The sequence below is a fragment of the Pantherophis guttatus genome, chromosome 14, assembly GCF_059756535.1.
Source record: "Pantherophis guttatus breed Tessera chromosome 14, ASM5975653v1, whole genome shotgun sequence".
NCBI classification, from domain to species: domain Eukaryota; kingdom Metazoa; phylum Chordata; class Lepidosauria; order Squamata; family Colubridae; genus Pantherophis; species Pantherophis guttatus.
This window is the reverse complement of record NC_142076.1, coordinates 3,571,933-3,593,815: the sequence shown is the minus strand read 5'-3', so window position 1 is coordinate 3,593,815 and position 21,883 is coordinate 3,571,933. Positions and strand designations below refer to the sequence as shown.

At 49.4% G+C, this 21,883-nt stretch overlaps 2 protein-coding genes across 3 annotated transcripts in view; one reads left to right on the top strand and one right to left on the bottom strand.

Moving 5' to 3' along the window:
- GRID2IP (Grid2 interacting protein) overlaps positions 1-11,350 on the bottom strand; it is an 86,694-nt gene extending 75,344 nt beyond the window's left edge. For both annotated transcript variants that reach the window (XM_034420568.3, XM_034420569.3), the window contains exon 1: positions 10,997-11,350. In XM_034420568.3, the coding sequence (XP_034276459.2) occupies positions 10,997-11,010 (14 nt within the window). In that variant the 5' untranslated portion in view covers positions 11,011-11,350. The remainder of the gene's footprint in view (positions 1-10,996) is intronic.
- Positions 1-21,883, top strand: part of LOC117667384 (hexosaminidase D-like) — a 256,224-nt gene that overhangs the window by 86,938 nt on the left and 147,403 nt on the right. The gene's annotated exons all lie outside the window — the stretch shown is intronic.

The following is a 21,883-nucleotide window of genomic DNA, read 5'->3' as shown; positions in this document are numbered from 1 at the left end:
AATCAGCTGGCCGCTGCGCGCATGCACACCGGAGCTGAGCTCACGTGCCCACCGATATGGCTCCACGTGCCACCTGTGGCACACATGCCATAGGTTCGCCATCATGGTGCTAGAGTTATTTTCCTGGGGGGGGGGGGGGCAAGTAGCACCTCCCAATCATTTCCAGATCCAGGGCCCCTCCTTTAAAGGTTGCTAAGGCTTTTTTCCCAAACAGGATGGGGTGTGTGTGAGAGAGCTGGAAGCTGTTTGGCCTGGCATTGGGGGTGGGTGGGTGGGTGGGAGGGTACTTGTGTTCTTGTCTTGGTCTTTATGGATTGTTGTGGCCACCTAGAATCTTTATTTGAGATGAGGGCTAAATCAATCTGTAAATAAATAAATCTCCAATCCCAGTTGCAATCTCCTGCCTGGCTTAATCCCATCTGTGCGCACCGCCAGCTGCCAGCTGCTTCCACTGCCATCCTCCCTTGTGCTTGGGTTGAAGGCCAAGCAGAGCTGGAGGGAAAATTGCAGGGGGGGGGTCTCAATTCTCTGCCAGTCAGGGTAACCCTCCCTATGGACAGGCAGCAGCTCAGCCCCAGTGCTCTCCCTAAAAGCGCAGCCTGGAAGTGGGAGAGGGAGGGAGGGACCGCGGTGCACCTCTTGGGAACTAGAGGTGTGTGTGTGTGTGTGTGTGCGTGTGTGTGTGTGCGTGTGTGTGCAAGGTGCAGTCAAAAAAGTCAAGATGGCCCCCAGAGGGTATACTTTTTTATTTGTTGCATGCATGGGTGCCCCTAAAAAGAATACTCCCCTTTCCATTCTCAGTAATTCTCTATAAGTTGGCCAATTGGCATTTGTCTTTCCAAAGGCTGATTGTGCATGGGAAGCATGAAAGAGAGAGAGAGAGAGAGAGAGAGGGAGAGGGAGAGGGAGAGGGAGAGGGAGAGGAAGAAGGGGGAGGGAAAGAAAGAGAGAGGGAAGGAGAGAGAGAAAGAGAGAGGGAAAGAGAGAGAGGGTGGGAGGTAAAGAGAGAGAGAGAGGGAGGGAGAGATGGGGAAAGAGAAAGAGAGAGAGAGGGAAAGAGAAAGAGAGAAGGAAAGAGAGAGAGAAGGCGAGGGAAAGAAAGAGCGGGGGAGGGAAAGAGAAGGGGAGGGAAAGAGAGAGGGAGGGAGGGAAAGAGAGAGAGGGAGAGAGGGGGGAAAGTGAAGGAAAGAGAGAGAAGGGGAGGGAAAGAAAGAGAGGGAGGGAGGGAAAGAGAGAGAGAAGGAGAGGGAAAGAAAGAGGGAGGGAAAGAGATAGGGAAAAGGGGGAGGGAAAGAGAGAGAGGGAGAGAGAGAAGGGGGACAGAAAGAAAGAGAGAGAGAGAGAGAGAGAGGGGATTCTAATATTCCTCTCAATGTCCCCCCTGGCCCCCTTAACAGGGCTCCTTGCTGGGGAAATCAAGCTGTCCCAGGGACGTGGGGGCTCTGCCTACTCCGGGTCTGCCAAGATGAAGCATCTGACTGACCTGCGCCCCCCATCAGCCAGCCAGATATTAACCCTATGGCAGAAGCTGCCCCACCAGTCTGATTTCCCCTTCTGTCTCACTGGTTCTTGGATCTCGTTAGATTTCTCCGCTCTTGCAGCATTTAGACTAGAGAGAAACGCATTTCAAATCCAGATGTAGGGGATGACCAGACTAAGCCTGAGGGAGGGGTCAAATGCATCATCCATCTTGAGTCCCTTTGCACCTACAAGAAATTTAAGTCCAGCCCACCTTGAATTCCGTTGACTCTTATCTATCGCCAATTTGCTAGTAATTCAAATCCCTGTAGAGAGAGCTTAAGCTTGCAATAAATCTTTATACTAATTTGAACTGCCCGGATTTTCTGATTTCCCTGGGGCTCAACTCCAGAGGAGGGGAGGGGAGGGGCACAAGGGCCAGCTGTTTCAGAAGGTATAAATCGCCCCAGTTAATGCTTAACATGCTGTCAGCTAGTGTCAGGCCCTAAGAACTGAAAAAGACAAGTGGAGTTACTTCTGAGCAGTTTATGTCTTGCTCCTCTTACAGACAGAATCTTGCCAGATTAAAGGAACTATCTGCATCACTATAGCTATACTCTGGGAATCCTGTTTTAACCCGCTTCCTCCTGACTATGCCCTCTGGAAAGCGGCCTCTCCCTCCTGGGAATCCAGACTACATTCCATCGCAGCTAGCGTGTTGTGAGAATCCAATCCCTGCCAAGGGTCAGCTTTGACCCCAAATGGTACCAGGGCCATTTTGAATCAAGCTACCTTACCCTGTTGGTAAAAGGAAAGAGCAAATCCCCATCCAGGTCAGTGGTGGGTTTCAAAAACTATTACTACCGGTTCTGTGGGTGTGGCTTGGCGGGCATGGCATGGCATAGCATGGCTTGGTAGGCGTGACAGGGGAAGGATACTGTAAAATATCCATTCCCACCCCACTCCATGGGAAGGTTACCCCATTCCCTTCCGATCAGCTGGGACTCGGGAGGCAGAGAATAAATGGGGGCGGGGCCAGGCAGAGGTGGTATTTACCGGTTCTCTGAACTACTCAAAATTTCCGCTACCGGTTCTCCAGAACTGGTCAGAACCTGCTGAAACCCACCTCTGATCTAGGTCCTTCTCAGGCTGATCAAGGAAAGACTTCTTTCCCTGCCCCACAGGCACCCCAGCCCCATCTGCTCTGCCAGAAGGCCGAGCCCCCTCTGGCCTCAGTAAGAGGGTCCTGGCAGGTTTAATGCTGGACAAGTTAAGGAAGGCCATTGGTGGATTTCTGGGTGTGGTGAGTGGCCTAGAGGTGGAGCTCTCGCCTCACAATCAGGAGGCTGTGAGTTCAATAGGTAACTAGGTAGAGGCAGATATTTCTGGCTCTGGGCATGATGAGAATATATCTGCTGAATGTAACTCCACATTGGCGAACAGAAAGGCCAGTAATCACTCAGCTCCATTCAGTTGCCCAGACTCCACCCCGCAAGGGATTATGGCAGTGGTGAGATCCAAATTTTTTTACTACCAGTTCTGTGGGCGTGGTTTGGTGGGTGTGGTATGGCTTGGTGGGTGTGGCTTGGTGGGCATGGCAGAGGAAGGATACTGCAAAATCTCCATTCCCACCCCACTCTGGGGCCAGCCAGAGGTGGTATTTGCCAGTTCTCTGAACTACTCAAAACTTCCGCTACCGGTTCTCCAAAACCTGTCAGGACCTGCTGGATTTCACCCCTGGATTATGGGGTCATTAAAAGATGATGATGATTGGTGGATTTGTGGGTGGCAGAGAAAGAGCCTGCCAATGGCTTTCCCTGGTTGAGTTGGGACTGAGATTGGGGAACGGGAAGGAGGTGAGTTCTGACAGACGGCTTGACCTGGGTTTGGCCATCTGTCACCACTGGATCTGTAGGGTGGAGGGGCTTCCTGCTTCTCTCGCTTTATCAGAAAGACACCCCTCCCCCAAAACAGATCACAGATTAAATCATTTTCCCTCTGTCTCTCACTTGACCTTCCTATCGCTTTCTCTCCCGCTTGGTGGCTTCCACACATCCTTCATTCGTTCTCACTCACTCTTTCGTTCTTTCTCTCTCTCTCATTTGCTGTCCGTCTCAAAGCAGCACCCCACTTCTCCAAAGCCCCTCCCCACTCCCAGTCCCTGAAACCTGTCCTTCCTATTGCGCCTGTTTCCACAACAGCAATCAGAAGCTGCAGCACGGGTCATTTTGCACGGGGAGAAACACGGGGGAATTCTCATTCCTGCGGTGGCCTATAAATAGCACACTTTTGATTTCTGTTATTGAAGAGATGAGAAAGAGGGGACATTGGTCCAGGGAGCCTCCCTTTGGGAAGGTTAAACCCACTGCACTCGCCGGGCCTGGGAAGTGTAGGGGTGTGCCTGGCGCAGGACATAAGCCTGGCCACAGCTTTGATCATCCTGTCATAACTATCATATTGTTCCCTTTGGGCACCCAATGTGTGGACACACCTCTAGGATGTCAAACAAGACGGGAAGAAACAGAGGAAGACTTCACATTCTTAACATATTAAGATATGTGAATATGTTCTTAAAGTAATAACATATTATTCTGCTATTCTGTTCTGTTAGTCTGTTATTCATACACCTAGAATACTGCATCCAGTTTTGGTCACCACACTATAAAAAAAATATTGAAACTCTGGAAAGAGTACAGAGAAGAGCAACCAGGATGATGAGGGGACTGGAGGCTCAAACATACAATGAACGGTTGCAGGAACCGGGCAGGGCTAGTTGGGACGGGAGGAAGCCTTGTTCAGATGGAGGACAAGGTTCTGCAATTCTCTGTCTCATATTTATTTCTCTTTTTATTTATTTTATTTCTCTCTATCAGGGAGACTAATGTTGCATTAACAGAGGGATACAATCAAGATCAAGGGAGGAACTAATACCACTCTCTAAAGCCTTAGTAAGACCACACCTAGAGTACTGCATCCAGTTTTGGTCACCACACTATAAAAAAGACGTTGAGACTCTAGAAAGAGTGCAGAGAAGAGCAACCAGGATGATGAGGGGACTGGAGGCTAAAACATACGATGAACGGTTGCAGGAACTGGGCATGGCTACTCTAGTGAAGAGAAGGACCAGGGGAGACATGATAGCAGTGTGCCAATATTTGAGGGGCTGCTACAGAGAGGAGGGGGGTCAAGGTATATTCCAAAGCACCTGAAGGCCAGACAAGGAATAATGGGTGGAAAATGAACAAGGAGAGATTCAACCTAGAAATAAGGAGAAATTTTCTGACAGTGAGAACAATCAACCCATGGAACAGAAGTTGCCTTCGGAAGTTGTGGGAGCTTCATCACTGGAGGCTTTCAAGAAGAGATTGGACTGCCATCTGTCAGAAATGGTGTAGGGTCTCCTGCTTGGGCAGGGGGTTGGACTAGATGACCTAAAAGGTCCCTTCCAACTCTGTTAATCTGAATCTATCTAAGATGATCAAAGGTCTGGAAGCTAAAACATACAATGAACGGTTGCAGGAACTGGGCATGGCTGGTCTAGTGAAGGGAAGGACCAGGGGAGACAGGATAGCATCTTCCAATATTTGAGGGGCTGCCACAGAGAGGAGGAAGAGGGTCAAGCTATTTTCCAAAATACCCGAAGGCCAGACAAGAAATCATAGATGGAAACTGATCAATTCCATTCAACCTGGAAACAAGGAGAAATTTTCTGATGGTGAGAGCAATCAACCCATGGAACAGAAGTTGCCTTCAGAAGTTGTGGGAGCTTCATCACTGGAGGCTTTCAAGAAGAGATTGGACTGCCATTTGTCAGAAATGGTGTAGGGTCTCCTGCTTGGGCAGGGGGTTGGACTAGATGACCTCCAAGGCCCCTTCCAACTCTGTTAATCTGTAATATTCCTCAAAAGAGCAAGTCCAGTGATGGCTAGTGATGGCTAGTATAATCTAGTGCCGGGGTTGAAAGGGCAGATGGGTTAGGCCATTGACTTTATTAAACAGGTTATACACAACCCGAGCCCTAGATTCTCATCTACTTACACAAAAACAAACATACACACACACACAAACCAGAAAAAGTAGGGCCATGCTCTGAACTTCTCCACCTCTCTACAAGCCTCTCTCTCTTTCCCACCCATGGCTACCTTTTTCAATGTAAAAACATTTCAGAACAGGAAAGCCCAGTGTTAATACAACACACTGCACGTACACATTTAATATATTAGCTGTGGGAAAGGAGCTAATATATTAAATGAGTCCCTGATTTTGCAAGCCTTCATGGAGTATCCCCTGCACTACCTCCTGTCTAACTAGACCAGGGATTTGAGCATAAGTGTGGCTATTCAATATGCTGGAAATGCACTGAGGCGCTTGTCACGCACTCGGCTTTGCTCAGATACACATCTTCATTAGCAGACAATCCCAGGTTTTTCAGAAGTTGGTTCAGTTTAAGGCCATCTTAAGTTCAATGAAAAGAAGGACTAGGGGTGACATGATAGAAGCCTTCTGGTATTTGAGGGGCTGCCACAGAGAAGAGGGGCTGCCACTGTTTTCCAAGGCACCAGAAGGCAAGACAAGAAGCAACGGATGGAAACCAAGGAGAAAAGCAACCTAGAACTAAGGAGAAACTTTTAAGAAAAAATTGGACAGCCATTTCTCTGAAATGGTATAGGGCCCTCATGGCGAACCTAGGGCATGCGTGCCACAGGTGGCACGGGGAGCCATATCTGTGGGCACGCGAGCATTGCCCTAGCTGATCATGTGCGCACTGGCTAGCTGATTTTCGGGCCTTCTGGGCCCACCGGAAGTCAGAAAACGGGCTGTTTCCGGCCTCCGGAGGGCCTCTGGAGGGGTGGGGAAGGCTGTTTTTGCCCTCCCCAGGCTCCTAGAAAGCCTCTGGAGTCTGGGGAGGGCAAAAAACAGGCCTACCATGCCCACCATGCCATAAGCAAGGGAAGCACGGGCGGGGGGGTTGTGCGCACATGCAGGGGGGGTGGGGTGCATTGAATTATGGGTGTGGACACGCATACGAGCAACCGAACTGTCAAGTATTTGCAAGCCATTGGCACATATATCATACAGACACTAGTGGAGGCAGAAAGTGCCCCCACCCCTATGTGGAGAGGAGGGGCTTACACTGAGTATAAAACCCCCTCTAACCTTTCCACCTTGCTCTCTTTTACGTTTGTTCTCCATGAGACATGATCTTTGATAGGGGTAGTCACACACGCTGTGTGCCCCCTATCCTAATGGATATTAAGACAGCCTTTGTACATAGTTAATATGTTTTGTTATATGAATAAATACATTTATCACATTTATTCATGCATCTGCCTTTGGACTCTTCTATGCTCCTGGGTGTTTCTACGATCCCAATTTCCACACACCCCTTCACTCCCCCGCTTTTGGCACGCAACGGCAAAAAGGTTAGCCATCACTGGTATAGGGCCATGATGGCGAACCTATGGCACGTGTGTCAGAGGTGGCACGTAGAGCCCTCTCTGTGGGCACGCATGAAAAATAGCCCAAAAAACTGTGAAAATGGCCCGAAAAACAGCCGAAAACGGCCCGGAAAACGGCCTGAAAATGGCCAAAAATGCCCAAAAAATAGACATGCGTGGGCCAGCCAGCTGGTCTTTGGATTTTTAGTGTGCACACATGCACATGTGTTCCAGTTTGGGCACTCGGTCCTGAAAAGGTTCGCCATCACTGGTATAGGGTCTTCTGCTTGAGCAGGGGACTGGACTAGAACAGGGGTCTTCAACCCCCAAGCCACGAACTGATACTGGTCCATGGCCTGTTAGGAACCAGACCGCACAAGTCATGGGCGAACTAGCAAAGTTTCATCTGCACACACGAGGGACCTAGGTTGCATGTGAAACCATCACCCCCTCCCCATAGAAAAATTGTGTTCCACGAAACCGATCCCTGGTGCCAGAAAGGTTGGGGACCAAGGTTCCTAACTTCCAAGGTTCCTTCCCTGCTATTCTGTTAAACTACAGTCTGAGGTGAGGTGAGAACAGGGAAGGCTGAATACTCCTCCTGCGTTAGGCAGGCCAGTCACTCACCCCTCAGCCCACAGGGCAAGGCAATGGCAAACCGCTCCTGAAGAAACTTTTCCACGTAGTTGCCAAGAATCAAGACTGATTTAAAGGAATACAGACCAAGTTTGGAGATGGTCTTTTCCATTGAAAAATAACTAACTAAATCATCTTTTCCCTTAAGGCTGTTTCTGCCAGCCAGTACTTTTCCTTGACTTCCCTGCCCTGCCAAGATACTCCAAAAAAAAAAAACAACCAACCGCTTAGGAAAGTGAACATTATCCTTCTCTCAAAAGGAAATGCTTCAAATGACCAAATGATCCCTTTGTTTACTTACTGGGGCTCAGGCATCATTCTGATCAAAAACACTTCAGAGCAGATTGCATCCCTCAGTCAAATAATAAAGATAAAAGACACTTTAATTAATAATACCGAACCACACAGCAATTAGTCACCCTCCTTGCGGGCACCGCTTCTGCCCAAATCGCTCCCAAATCGCTCGGCGTTCACCATCCCTCTTAACCAATTTCTGGAAAAGCAACCAACATGGGCGCTGAGCTCCCCTCCAAAGCAGAGAGAGGAGGGGAGCTTTGGGGGCTCCAGCCCCTAGGAGGTCTTGAGCACACAGGAAGGGATGGGGGGGGTTAGATGCTAAGTTCTTGCCTGATCCTGATTTAAAAGCAGTTCATCAACTCCCACACAGATGGATGGACCCTTTTATTACTTGGCAGAGTCACAGTAAGACTTTCTGTTGACATCCAGCATCCAAGCTCAATTAGAGACAGGGAGCAGAGAGAGAAAGGCGGCTGCTTGCATTTCTCACAAGGTAAAAATAAACACCAGGCTGTTTCTTTCTAGGGCAGGGAGCCCCCCCCCCCACCCTCCAGAAGCAATTCACTATTTCAGACCAGCTGAATTGCAATCTGGTTGAAAGGTTACGCCACCCCTTCCCTCCTCTCTCAGAAGGAGAAGGCTGGGCTGGCATCAGGAAAGGTGTCTAACCAACCAGCCTCTAACACACTTTGGAGAAAATGTTGGCACGCCAATTGGAAGGAAGTCAGCATGGAGAGGAAAATATCGCTCCAGGAAAACTTTCCAAACATAACCCACTAGGAAAGAACGTAAGAAAAGATGAATTGTGGCTAGCTTGATTTAAAAAAAAAAAAATAGAATGGATGCAGAAATGATGATATAAGAAAGTAAGATGCCAAGCATCTCCGGAGCTGGATTTAAAAGCAGGTTGATCGACTCCACCAGCGCTTTCTTGCCAGTTGCTGTGAGTATGAGTGCCAGATCAAAGGGAACTGAGGCCATCACTGTTGACACTGTTCTATTCTAACCAAGTTACACTGAGAAGATGTTTTAAAGGGCTATAACCACCATCCCAATCTTACTGGCTCTGGGTGAGGGAAGCTGCAGTCCAACGTATCTGGAAGGCTTCTAACTGACATCACCTGGAGCAATGAGATTTTTCTAAGAGTCGGAGAAATGGAAATCTGAAGACCTTCTACTCCATGGGCAAAAGATGGACAAGGAAATATCCCCACCTGCCATATTCAAGTTAATAGTGAGTGGAACAGAGTTTAAAGCCAGAGCTGGTTGGCCTGCTCTTCATAGGGCACCAACGTTTTCTCCTTCAAAGACCAGCAACCCATGAGGATGGGGCACACCTGCACAACCATCTCTCCCATGTCACTCTATGTCACTCTACACTTGTGCGCAATCACTTTATCCAGGACCATGTTTTCACAGCATCCTGGAATCTCAGGCTGCCCTTCCCCAGACTGATGTTGTAGAGCCCCTCCTAAACTGGAGATGCAAAGACTGAACCTACATTTCTTCTGAACACAGAAGGAGGCAATGGCTCCCCTCTGTGAAATTTCCTGCCCCATCCCCCTTTCCTGGCTCATCCCCTCCGTACAGGACTTTCAAAGAACTCTAAAGTCACAGCTGGTCAAGAAAGCATTTGAGGACAAGGGAGGGTCTTTGAGGCTCTTTCAGCTTGGTTGTTTTTCTTGCAGATGTTTCATTACTCAAAACTAGGTAACATCGTGCACTGATGATATTACCTAACTCGGCTAATGAAAGGCCTGCAAGAAAACAGCCAAACTCAGGGAGCACCAAGGAGCCTTCATTTCAATCCCGAGCTACAAATATTCTCCTTAGGGTCTGTTATTAAATTGTTAGGATGTGGTTGCTTGAGGTAAAAGCCTCTGAGAACTGAGAGTCATTGAAAATTTCACTGCATCATAAACCAATTAATTAATCAAATAAACAAATAACTGCTTCCCCAAAATCATAATTCATAAATCATACGACGTAGCCGTAAAATGTAAGCACTGGAAGGGACTACAGAGACCATCACGAAAAGTTCTCTGTAACAATCCTATTTGTGTGCAGTACAATTTGGCTTTAAAACAAGGGACACAGTAAAGCTGTCTGTGAGTTCAGCGAGAAGAGAAAGGCTAATAAATTATTGTTATTATTATTATGGTTTTCCACACAATCAGCCAGGTGTTTAGACTGGACCTGGCATTTTTATCCACCTATCGAGTCCTTTAAACCTTGCATGCTGCCTGACTCTCAATGATTCTGGGTGGCTAATATAAATAGAAACCCGGTAAGATTAATATTTTGATATTGGACTAGTTAAATCAGTGGATGACTAGGCAGGGTTTTGCACTTCGCAGAAACCTACCATGAAATGAAATGTGGCTTATTTCACGGAGATGGACAAGGCACTGTTACGAAAGACTGGAAAAGATTTGCATTGTTGACCTACACAACCACAGAGTGGGGCCCTATCATTTAAGACACACTCTTGGCAAAGGGTAGCCAAAAAGCGTAAAAGTTTTCCAGCCGTTTGTATGCAGCAGAGTATGCGTAGCAACCTCTTTTTCGTTCTATAAGCAGAGGAAAAATTAAAAACCTACATATTCAATACATTCAAGTTCAACCTGTTTCTTTTTTCCACACTTTCTCAAAGAAAGAAAAAGTTTTGGGGGGGAGGTGTGAAGGGAACGGAGTGTAAGTGCCAACACACTCTGAAAATCCCAAATCGGTGCAAAATACTATTAACATTCTTTTTCCAAACTGCAGGAAAAACCAAGGTGGAGAAAGAAAGGGGAGCCCTAACTTTTCCACTTCTCTCCCAGAGACCCCAAATTCCAAAAGGGTCGACCTCAGGCATCTCTATCACTTGAGGGTCCAAGCTGACCCAGCACCTTCTGCCATCTCCTGCTTGACCTTGGAACCCTTTGAGCCAGGTTTCTCACTCCCCCTTCCTGGATCAAATTGCAGCAGAAATAAAAGTCTAAAAAACCCCATTTCTTGCCACTGTTTAACCTCCTCTCTCTCACCAGCGCCGGGTTCCCATCCACAAAAACTGCTTCGGGCTCCGGAAGATGCTCAGAAGCAGCGAAATTCAGTTGTCCAGGCAGGAACCCAAACCCCATTTCCCAGGGACCCTTCACTCAAGAAAGGATGGCTTTGTTACTTACCCAAGGCAGCTCATTTTTCTCTCTCGTTGCTCAGTCCCCACATCCTTGGAGGGAAGAGTCAAATTGGGCACTTTCCCAAGGTCTGCAAAGCGTATGGCACAGATTGGGGGAGGACTGGGGGGGCTGGGGGGAGGGATGGAAGCAGCCAGCCAAAGGGCCAAAGACACGTGCTCACTCCCCCCACTTCTCACCACCAAAAAGGACGAAGAAAATGTCAGCAAATTAAAAACCAGAAATTCTTAATTCTGGGTAAGTGGGTCGAAATCCACCGGAGCTCCCCCAAGGCAAAAGGAGGGGAGGAACGGGAAACAAGGAAAGAAGGATAACGATTAGAGAGTCAACTAATTTAGCTCTGGGAACAGAGGGGGGGAGGGAGAGGAAGGATGTGTTTATCCAGCAAAGGGGAATTTCATAAGTGCCACATCCAGGGTAGTCCCAAGCACAGCAGCCAAGAAAAGTGTTGCAAGAAAAAATTCTCCTCCTCTGGTGCCAGAAGAGAAGTGGCCACCGTGCAACAGCCTGTCCAGAAGGACAGCAGAAGGGTCCTACCCCCACCCCCACCCCCAAAAAAGCAGCAGCAAGGAGTAACCATCCAGTCAGGCATCTGCAGAAGCTCCTCGGCTTTCCGAAGGATTTCGGTGCTGCATTGCTGGGTACCAAAAATGCACCAGCCGCCAAGGCTGTGCGCTAAGGGAGGCAGAACCTGATTAACGCTCAGCCTCCTATGCATGTACACTCTGAGACTGATACAGACACTCCCCCTCCCCTTTCCTCCCCCCCTCCCTCCCTCCCTCCCACCACAGAAGCAGCAAGGAAGTGTCCCAGTTCTTCGGCAGAGAAAGCGGGCATGACAGCAAGGTTGCAAAGCAGCTTCAGAGTCGATCAAAGGGGGAAGACAGATGCAAATATTCAGATAGACAGCCTGGCAGACAGACAGATGCAACAGCTCCAAAGGGGCAATGCTACAAACCATGCCCCATTTCACAGAAGACATGGTCTGATGCCAAGGTTGGTTAAAAGCTTGAAACTGGGAAAATGTTTCCTGTTTTTTTTTAAAAAAAAAATCTTGCGAGGATGTTTCACTTGCTGGCACAGGTCAAAGGGAGGAAGTTAAAGTCAATCAGTCAGAATAGAGCTGGAAAGGACCTTGGATGTCTTCTAGTCCAACCCCGTGCTCAAGTAGGAGACCCTATACAATCTGAGACAAGTGTCTGTCCAATCACCTCCAGTGATGGAAGCACCCACAACTTCTGAAGGCAACTTCTGTTCCACTGGTTAATTGTCCTCACTGTTAGGAAGTTTCTCCTTAATTCCAGGTTGCTTCTTTCCTTGATTAGTTTCCATCCATTGTTTCTTGTCCTGTCTTCTGGTGCTTTTGGAAAATAGGTTGACCCCCCTCTAATTTGTGGCTGGCCCCCAAATATTATAATGCTGCTATCATGTCACCCCTAGTCCTTCTTTTCTCTAGATTAGCCATACCCAGTTCCTGCAACCCTTCTTCATATGTTTTAGTCTCCAGGCCTTTGATTGTCTTAGTTGCTCTTCTCTGAACTTTTTCCAAAGTCTCAACATCTTTTTTGTAATGTGACCAAAACTGGATGCAGTATTCCTGGGGTGGTCTTACTAAGGTTTTATAGAGTTTGTTCTGTAAATAGGTTTGCTTGGCGGGAAGTTTGAATTAACTGACCATCAGCTGATTGGCTGACCACCACAGCTGCAAGGTATATAAAGGGAGCTGGCTCCCTGGGTCAGTTGCTGGGTTCTCACCATATAATAAAGAGCTGTTGTCACTCACTACTCTGGCTTGCTGCGTCCTCATTCACCCAACTTAACATTGGCGACGAAGGTGGGATTTTGAGGCCAGAAGCTAAGAGGAGAGCTGAGGCCACACTCGAGAGAAAAGAGCTGAGGCCACGTTCAGAGAGAGAGCCGGAGTCTGAATCCTGAATCCAGCCAGGCGAGCGAGCGGAACCCAGGAGAATCCCGAAACAATGTCTGCCTAAACCCCGCCAGCACCTTTCAACCCCAAGGAGGAGAAGTGGGGATCCTACATGTCCCAGTTCGAGTGTTTCATGGTGGCAAACGACCTGCAAGGGCTACCGGATGTTCGGAAGAAGGCCCTGTTCCTGAGCCACTGCGGACCATGGGTATTCGACACAGCCGAAGCCTTGTCGGAGCCAAATTCAGTCCACAACGTTTCCTGGTCAATGCTGCAGACCCTGCTGAAAGACCACTATGCCCCAACGCCATCGAAGTACGTCCAGCGGTACAAGTTCCGGCAGAGGCTACAGCAGGCCGGCTACAAAGAAGACTACTCGCGAGGTCAAACCTGACCCTACACATCGCCCTGGACGAGGCAAGAGCCCAAGAGTCGTCCGTAAAAGCCGCCGAGAAACTGCAAGGCTCCCACCTCGGCCGGACAGCGCAGAGGACGGCGACCGTGCACCGAGAAGCCGTAAACACCGAGAGCGAGGGGGAGTCCGAAGAGGAAGTCTACCGCACCGAACAGTCCCGGACAGCCCAGAGGGAACCCAGAGACGGGTGTGCCAGCTGCGGAGGGCCCCATCCCCAGCAGAACTGTAAGTTCAGGGACGCAATCTGCCGTTCCTGCGAGAAAAGGGGCCACATCGCTCGGGTCTGCAAGTCCAAGCCACACCAAGACTACAAACCACGTGGCCAACCCGGCCAATCCGAGTCAGTGCCGCACCGGAGGCCCAACAAAGATGGCGGTAGCGGGAAGGGCGTGAAATTTGAAGATGCCGGGGCCTACACCATCCACATCGAGCAGACCTGCACCTCTCCCGGAGAAAAGACCTACACCACGGTCGAGATCGAGGGACGGGAGTACCAGATGGAAATCGACACGGGATCTCCCATATCCATCATGTCGTGGGCCAACCTGAAGAAAGCCATCCCCAGCGTACATAAGCGACAACTCCAACCACAGCGACGCAGGCTGAAAGACTACTAGGGGAACCGCATCCCCGTCGAAGGAAGAGGCGAGTTCCAGGTGCAGTACGGGGAGTTGACCGAGAAACTGCCACTCACCATCGTCAGCGACAACCTCCCGAGCCTCCTGGGCATGGACTGGTTTCAAGCCCTGGGCATGGGATTTACCGGAGTAAGGAACGTTCGAGGCACCCTGAAAGACGACCTGATGCAGGAGTTCCAGGACGTGTTCGATGAACGGCTTGGCAAGTATGTGGGGACCCCTATTTCATTCAATCTCAACCCCAATATTGCCCCCATTCGTTTAAAGCCTAGGCGGGTACCGTTCGCCCTGAAGCCTAAAATTGATGTCGAGTTAGATAAGTTAATCAAGCAAGGGGTGCTAGTTCCGGTCGACCATGCCAAATGGAGACCGCAATCATAACAACCAGTAAAACCGGATGGATCAGTGCGCATATGCGCTGATTATAAATGCACAATAAACAAGGCCCTGCAACAGAGCGCCTATCCGGTGCCCATCGTCCACCACCTACTGCATTCCCTGGGTCCCGGCAAGATCTTCGCAAGGCGTACCAGCAACTGCCAGTAGATGGCGCTACCGCGGAAGCACAGACTAGCGTAACCCACAGAGGGGCCTTCAAGTGCACCCACCTGCAGTTTGGAGTTAGCATAGCCCCCGGACCTTTTCAAAGTACCATGGAGTGGTTACTACAGGGGATCCCTGGGTTGGTTCCCTATTTCAACGACGTGCTCATCACCGCCGAAGACGAGCAACAGCTAGGGGAAAGGCTTAGGAAGGTCCTAGGGAAATTCAGGGACGCGGGACTCAGAGTAAAAAGGAACAAATGCATGATCGCGGTCCCCTCAGTCGAATTCCTAGGATACAGGGTAGATGGCACCGGCATACACCCCACTGAGAGCAAGATCAGGGCAATCAAAGAAGCACCCACCCCCAAGGATAAAGCGGAACTACAGGCTTTCCTGGGACTATTAAATTTTTACGCCATCTTCTTAAAAGACAAGGCAACAGTGGCTGAACCCCTACATAGACTGTTAGCCAAAAAATCCACTTGGAAATGGGGAAAGGCCGAAGACAGGGCATTAAAAAACTGTTATCAACTGAGAGTTTCCTAATCCAGTACAACACAATGCTTCCCCTTGTTTTAGCTTGTGACACATCTCCGTTCGGGGTGGGAGCCGTCCTGAGCCATAGACTCCCGAATGGCCTAGAGGCACCCATCGCTTACTACTCCCGAACTCTGTCAAGTGCCGAGAGGAATTACAGCCAGCTTGACAAGGAGGCCCTCGCCGCCGTTTCGGGAGTTAAAAAGTTCCACGAATACTTGTTCGGGAGAGACTTTGACCTGATCACCGACCATCAACCACTCCTGGGCCTCCTCGCGGGAGACCGACCAACACCGGCAGCCCTATCGCCCAGGATGACACGCTGGGCCATCTTCCTCGCAGCATACTCCTATCGCCTGGTACATCGACCAGGGGCGGACATGGGCAACGCGGACGCACTCAGCCGATGCCCACTACCCGACAACCTAGAGGACCGCACACCCGGCATCCCCATCTTTCTGATAGACGTATTGGACTCGGGACCCATGACATCAGCAGAGGTTGCGAGAGCCTCAGCCAAAGACCACGTGATCCGGACAGTCGCAAGTTGGGTCTTGAGGGGGTGGCCGGAAAAGACTGGGAGCGGGGAATTTAAATAGTTCGCGGGCAAACAGGACGAACTAACCATGCAAGGGGGGTGTTTGCTATGGGGCGACCGGGTTGTTATTCCCTTGTGCCTAAGGGAAAAAGTCTTAACACTGTTGCATGAGGGGCACCCTGGGATTGTACGCATGAAGGGGCTAGCCAGGAGCTACGTCTGGTGGCCCAGTATGGATGCAGACATTACCGAGTGGGTGGGGAGATGTCAACCCTGCCAAGAGTCTAGGTCAGATCCGCCAACAGCACCAGTGAGGGAGTGGGAAAGACCCCAGGGAACCTGGTCCAGGATCCACATTGATTTTGCTGGCCCGTTTCACGGGCAGACCTTCATGGTCGTTGTAGATGTGTTTTCCAAGTGGCTGGAGATTAAGCTAATGAAGGCCACTACCACCGACGCAACCATCAGGGAGCTCAAACAGTTATTCGCCACCCATGGATTACCCAGACATCCTACTGTCGGACAACGGGCCACAGTTCACCGCGACACAATTCGAGGGGTACTTAGCGGACCTAGGGATCAGACATGTCCTTTCGGCCCTGTTTCATCCGGCCAGTAATGGGCAGGCTGAGAGATTTGTGAGGTCAGCAAAGGAGGCCCTTTCACGGCTAGGCCCTGGGGACTGGCAGGAAAGGGTAGACAAATTCCTAACAGCACAGCACTCCACACCCTGTATAGCCACAGGCCGAAGGCCGGCGGAGCTATTAATGGGGCGGAAACTCCGAGAGGTACTAGATAGACTTAACCCCAACTACTCCCCAGAAGTCTTCAAATGGGGGGAGAGGAAGCTCAGAGAATTCGCCATAGGAACCCCGGTCCATGCCAGAAACTACGGGAGGGGCCCACTCTGGGAGGCAGGAACCATTACAGAAATCACGGGGCCCAAATCATACAGGGTAGACATGGGGGACGGGAGAGTTTGGCGCAGGCACATTGATCAACTGAGGAAACGAATAGCCACAGACACCGAGGGCAGATTCGATGAGCCGATCCCTGACTACCAACCAGAAACACAAACTACATCAAGCCCGGGCAGAGCAGAGGACTTAGCTGAGGAGTCTGGTATCCAGCGCTGCCCCATCGAGGAGGTCCAGCCCACCGGGGAAGTCGCCGCCCACGAAGAAGTCTCGGAGGTTCCATTGGCGGAGCAGGGAGAAACAGAGAGTCCCTCCGACCTGCTCGACGCTGCCCCTCCAACTGAACTGCGCAGGTCAACTAGGATACATACACGTTCTAGTCACCTGAGAGACTTTGTATGCAAATAACAACCTAAGTGACTTCTGGGAGGGGAGGAGTGTTATGTAAATAGGTTTGCTTGGCGGGAAGTTTGAATTAACTGACCATCAGCTGATTGGCTGACCACCACAGCTGCAAGGTATATAAAGGGAGCTGGCTCCCTGGGTCAGTTGCTGGGTTCTCACCATATAATAAAGAGCTGTTGTCACTCACTACTCTGGCTTGCTGTGTCCTCATTCACCCAACTTAACAGAGTTTAGTTTCTGCATCTTTTGAAACACTTTGCATAGAGAAAGCTGGATATCTTTCTGGAGTCCTTTTGGCCCCAGAAGCCCTAGAAGGCAACTAACACAGGTTCCTGAATACCCATGTTAATAGTAGACCATATCTGGCATCTTCTTCTATAGTGGTCCTTGCCAGTACTGAGGATCCTTATCTTGTATCTTTCAAGGCTCAGGCTTTTGATGCCACCAGAAGAGCCCACAGACTCATCTCAAATTATCCAGCTCCTATATACAACACTGAGATGGGTGTTCTTGGTCCTTGGGCAAGGCAAGTATTTTTGGGATCCTGCTACCATTGGCAGAACATTATGGAGCCCACTGAGTTTGTTTGTTTGTTTGTTTGTTTGTTTGTTTGTTTGTTTGTTTGGTTCGATTTATATGTCGCCCTTCTCCGGAGACTTAGGGCAGCTTACAATGTGTTAAGCAATAGTCTTCGTACTTTTGTATATACCTGCTTAGTAGGGCTTTTGGCCCCCCCTAAGCGGTGTTCTATTTTATACAAAGTCAGCTTATTGCCCCCACAATCTGGGTCCTCATTTTACCTACCTCGAAAGGATGGAAGGCTGAGTCAACCTTGAGCCTGGTGAGATTTAAACTTGCAGTAATTGCAGGCAGCTGGTGTTACTTTAAGAGTGCTTTAGTCTGCTGCGCCACCAAGGCTGGAGTTAAAGGACCTTATTTTCAAGGTCTATCCATAAAGGTGCATTGATCCAAAGAGAACTTTGAGACATTTTCTGCAGTCTTGCCTGGTGATATCACATATATTGCAAAATCTCCATTCCCACCCCACTCTGTGGGGCCAGTGAGAGTTGGTATTTGCCAGTTCTCCGAACTACTCAAAATCTCTGCTACCAGTCCTCCAAACTGTTCAAACTTTCCGCTACCGGTTCTCCAGAACCTGTCAGAACCTGCTGGATTTCACCCCGTACCAGGGGTGTCAAACTCACGTCATCACGGTGGCATCACATGATATATCGGGATTTTTTTCTCGTTCGCTAAAATGGGCATGGGCGTGGCCAGCACATGACGCATCTGGCCCGTGGGCCGGGAGTTTGACAGCCCTGACATATACCTTGGCAAATTTATAGAAAGCAGATCTGACTCAGGCTTTTTAATATCTTCTCCCTTCTCAAAATGGGTATAATTCTCAGGTGCTGGGAATAATTAAAATAGAAGGAAGACAATTGGGATGCATGAAGGAACAATGAGTCAGAATCAATCTGATTCATCACAGGCTAACTACTACTCATCTTACAGCCTGCTACTATGATGGTAACAGCAACGTAAGCCAACTTCATGTCTATTCAGCTTGGCCAGCAAAGGTCTTCAAAGAAGTGAAAGCTCTTTTAATATCTGGTCAACCTACTGAAAGCTTCAGTTTTTAGCATGACCACTTAATGGAGTGTTTGGACCAAATATGCAGACTGCGTAATTGAGGTTAATGAAAAGCGGTGTGTTCCCATGACATACTCCTGCCAAACAGATAAGCCATAGAGGATTACTCAACACAGTGAGTTGATGGCTGGATTCCCACAACATGCTGAATTCAGCTTCGTCAAGCAGGTGTTTTAGCTCTCTGTATCAGAGTCAAATGCAGGTGGGCCTCTGGGATGCTTTCTGTGATGTGATCTGGTCTTCAAAACAGTCCAGAAACTTCATTTGGTCCACAGTGCAACAGCTGGATTTGAGGTAGGTCCAAATTCATGACAAGTGGATGGATTCAGTCTTTGTTGATGGACTGGTTTATGGTGCTCGTGTTGGCCTTTAAAATCCTAACTGGCCTGTGGGTACCTGCTTGGGGTTTGAAACGAGCTACCAATGAAATTCAACGTAGATAAAAGTAAGTTTTTATACTTAGGCAAGAAAAACCAACAAACTAGGTGAGGCTTGACTCAACTCCAGTAACTGTGAGAGGGATCTTGGAGTCCCAATGGACAATCACTTAAATAGGAGCCACAAGTATGCGGCAGCAGCCAAAAAAGCCAATGCAATCCTAGGTTGCATAAACAGAGACTTAGAATGAAGATAACATGAAGTATCCGTGCCGCTTTACAAAGTCTTAGTAAGACCACACCAGTGGCGGGTTTCAAATTTTTTTACTACCGGTTCTGTGGGTGTGGCTTGGTGGGTGTGGCATGGCTTGGTGGGTGTAGCTTGGTGGGCGTGGCAGGGGAAAGTTACTGCAAAATCCCCATTTCCTCCCGATCAGCTGGGACTTGGGAGGCAGAGAATAGATGGGGGCGGGGCCAGTCAGAATTTTTACTACCGGTTCTCCGAACTACTCAAAATTTCCGCTACCGGTTCTCCAGAACTGGTCAGAACCTGCTGAAACCCACCTCTGGACCACACTTGAAATACTACATCCAGTTCTGGTCACCACAATATAAAGAAGAAGCTGAGACTCTGGAAAAAGTATAGAGGAGAGCAGCAAGAATGATCAGGGAGCTGGAGGCTAAAACATACAAAGAACAGTTACAGGAATTGGGGGGTGTCTCATCTAATGAAAAGAAGGATCAAGAGAGACATGATAGCAAGTGTTCCAATATTTGAGGGGTTCCTACAAAAATGAGGGGATGAAACCATTTTCCAAAGCACCAAAAGTCAAGATAAAAAACAATGGATGGAAACTAACCAAGGACAGAAACAACCTACAACAGGGGTGTCAAATTCGATTTCATTGAGGGCCACATCAGGGTTGTTGGGAGGCCGGGCGGGCGTGGCTCGGGTGGGCATGGCCAGCTCGACATCATTTGTGTCAGGGGCACCTGTGGTGGCCCAAGTGCTCTGCCAGCGAAAACGGGCTCCCGAGCTCCGTTTTCGGCTATGATGGCCTCCTGCAGCCCTCTGCCAGCGAAAATGGAACTTGGGAGGGCCGCCCGTTTTCACTGGCAGAGGCACCATGGGCCGGTCCTTCATTGTTTCTAGGGTGGCCAGATCTAAGCACCCCGCAGGCCAGATCCAACACCCCTGACCTACAACTATGGAGAAATTTCCTAACGATGAGAGCAATCAACCAGTGGAACAACTTGCCTTCAGAAGTTGTGGGTGCTCCATCACTGCAGGCTTTCAAGAGGAGACTGGACAAACATTTGTCTGAAATGATACAGGGTCTCCTCCTCAAGCAGGGGGTTGGACCAGTGGTGAAATCCAAACTTTTTTACTACCGGTTCTATGGGCGTGGCTTGGTGGGTATGGCAGGGGAAGGATCCTGCAAAATCTCCATTCCCACTCCACTCCTGGGGGAAGGATATTGCAAAATCTTTATTCCCACCCCACTCTGGGGCCAGTCAGAGGTGGTATCTTCCAGTTCACCGAACTGCTCAAAATTTCCACTACCAGTTCTCCAGAACCTGTGAGAACCTGCTGGATTTCACCCCTGGGTTGGACAAGAAGACCTCTGAGGTCCCTTCCAACCTCTGTTCTGTTCTGTTCCATTCCGTTCCAGCTTTAGGGAAGCATTGTTCTTCAGGGACTTTTGGACCACCGAAACATACCTTTCTGCCAAAGGACCCCACACACCCAGCCACACACCAGGACTCCCCTCAAACCTCCCGAGTCTGAGAATGACTTGATTTGGCAGGCTTTTAGTTTCAAGCCAGCTTTGCTGCAGCAAGTTTGTTCTGGTTCTTTGCAATTGGCTCTTCCCAGCTGCAGTGCTAGCCGTGCCGTAGAGCAGAGGAGAAGGTGGCTGCACATAAAACCTATACCGTAAATCTTTAATGGGGTTTGTCTTTCAAAATTCTAGTTGATCTAAGGCAGTGGGTCTCAGCCTTCCTAATGCTGTGACCCTTTAATACAGTTCCTCATGTTGTGGTGACCCCCAACCATAAAATTATTCCATTGACCATTGAAAATATGTGTTTTCGGATGGTCTTAGGTGACCCCTGTGAAAGGGTCGTTTGACCCCCAAAGGGGTCCCGACCCACAGGTTGAGAACCACTGATCTAAGCCACTGTGAATACAGTTCTAAGGGAGCTGGGTTTTCCAGAAGGCTGGCTGAGATCAGGGCCACCTCAGGACAGAGATGTCCATACGAGGGGGTCAAAAAAGTCAAGATGGTGGCCACAACCACTGAGTCAAAGTCCCGTCTTCCTTTTTTTAGATGAGCTGAGCACACTTAACTGCATGATTGTGGATGCTGTCTGCCCTCCACCCTGCCTCAATGCTCCCTGGACACACTCAGAGCAGAAGCTCTTCATCCTGCTGGAGATCTCATTGACCTGCATCTGTTCCTAGACCGAAGGCTCTTCGTCAACCTTCTGCCTACAAGTCCTGTGTCCGTTTTGGGAAGTAAGTCCGTCTTGGTTTCATTCATCTTGTACCAATCTCCAGGGGCTTCTTCGGCTGATGGGAAGGTCCACTCATCCCCTTCTGATCCTGAAGAGCTACTGGCAAGCTCTGCCCAACTCTTTGGGCAACTGCCCATCAGCCAGACGTATCCTCAGGGTTCAACCAAAAAGCCAAGATGGCCACGAGAGGGCGGAAAACAGGTGGAGCTTCAATTGTTTTGTCATGGCTGCCATCTTGACTTTTTTTTTCTGCCATCCTGCAGATACCATCGGCTGTTTGGATGCCTCACCATGCAGATAAGTGCCCCTCTAACAAATGCACGTGGATTGGGCTCTCCGGAAATTCACTGCCTGACTGTCAAGTGTAGGAAAAGGGCTCTGCTTCCAAATGGCTGGGGGGACCCCA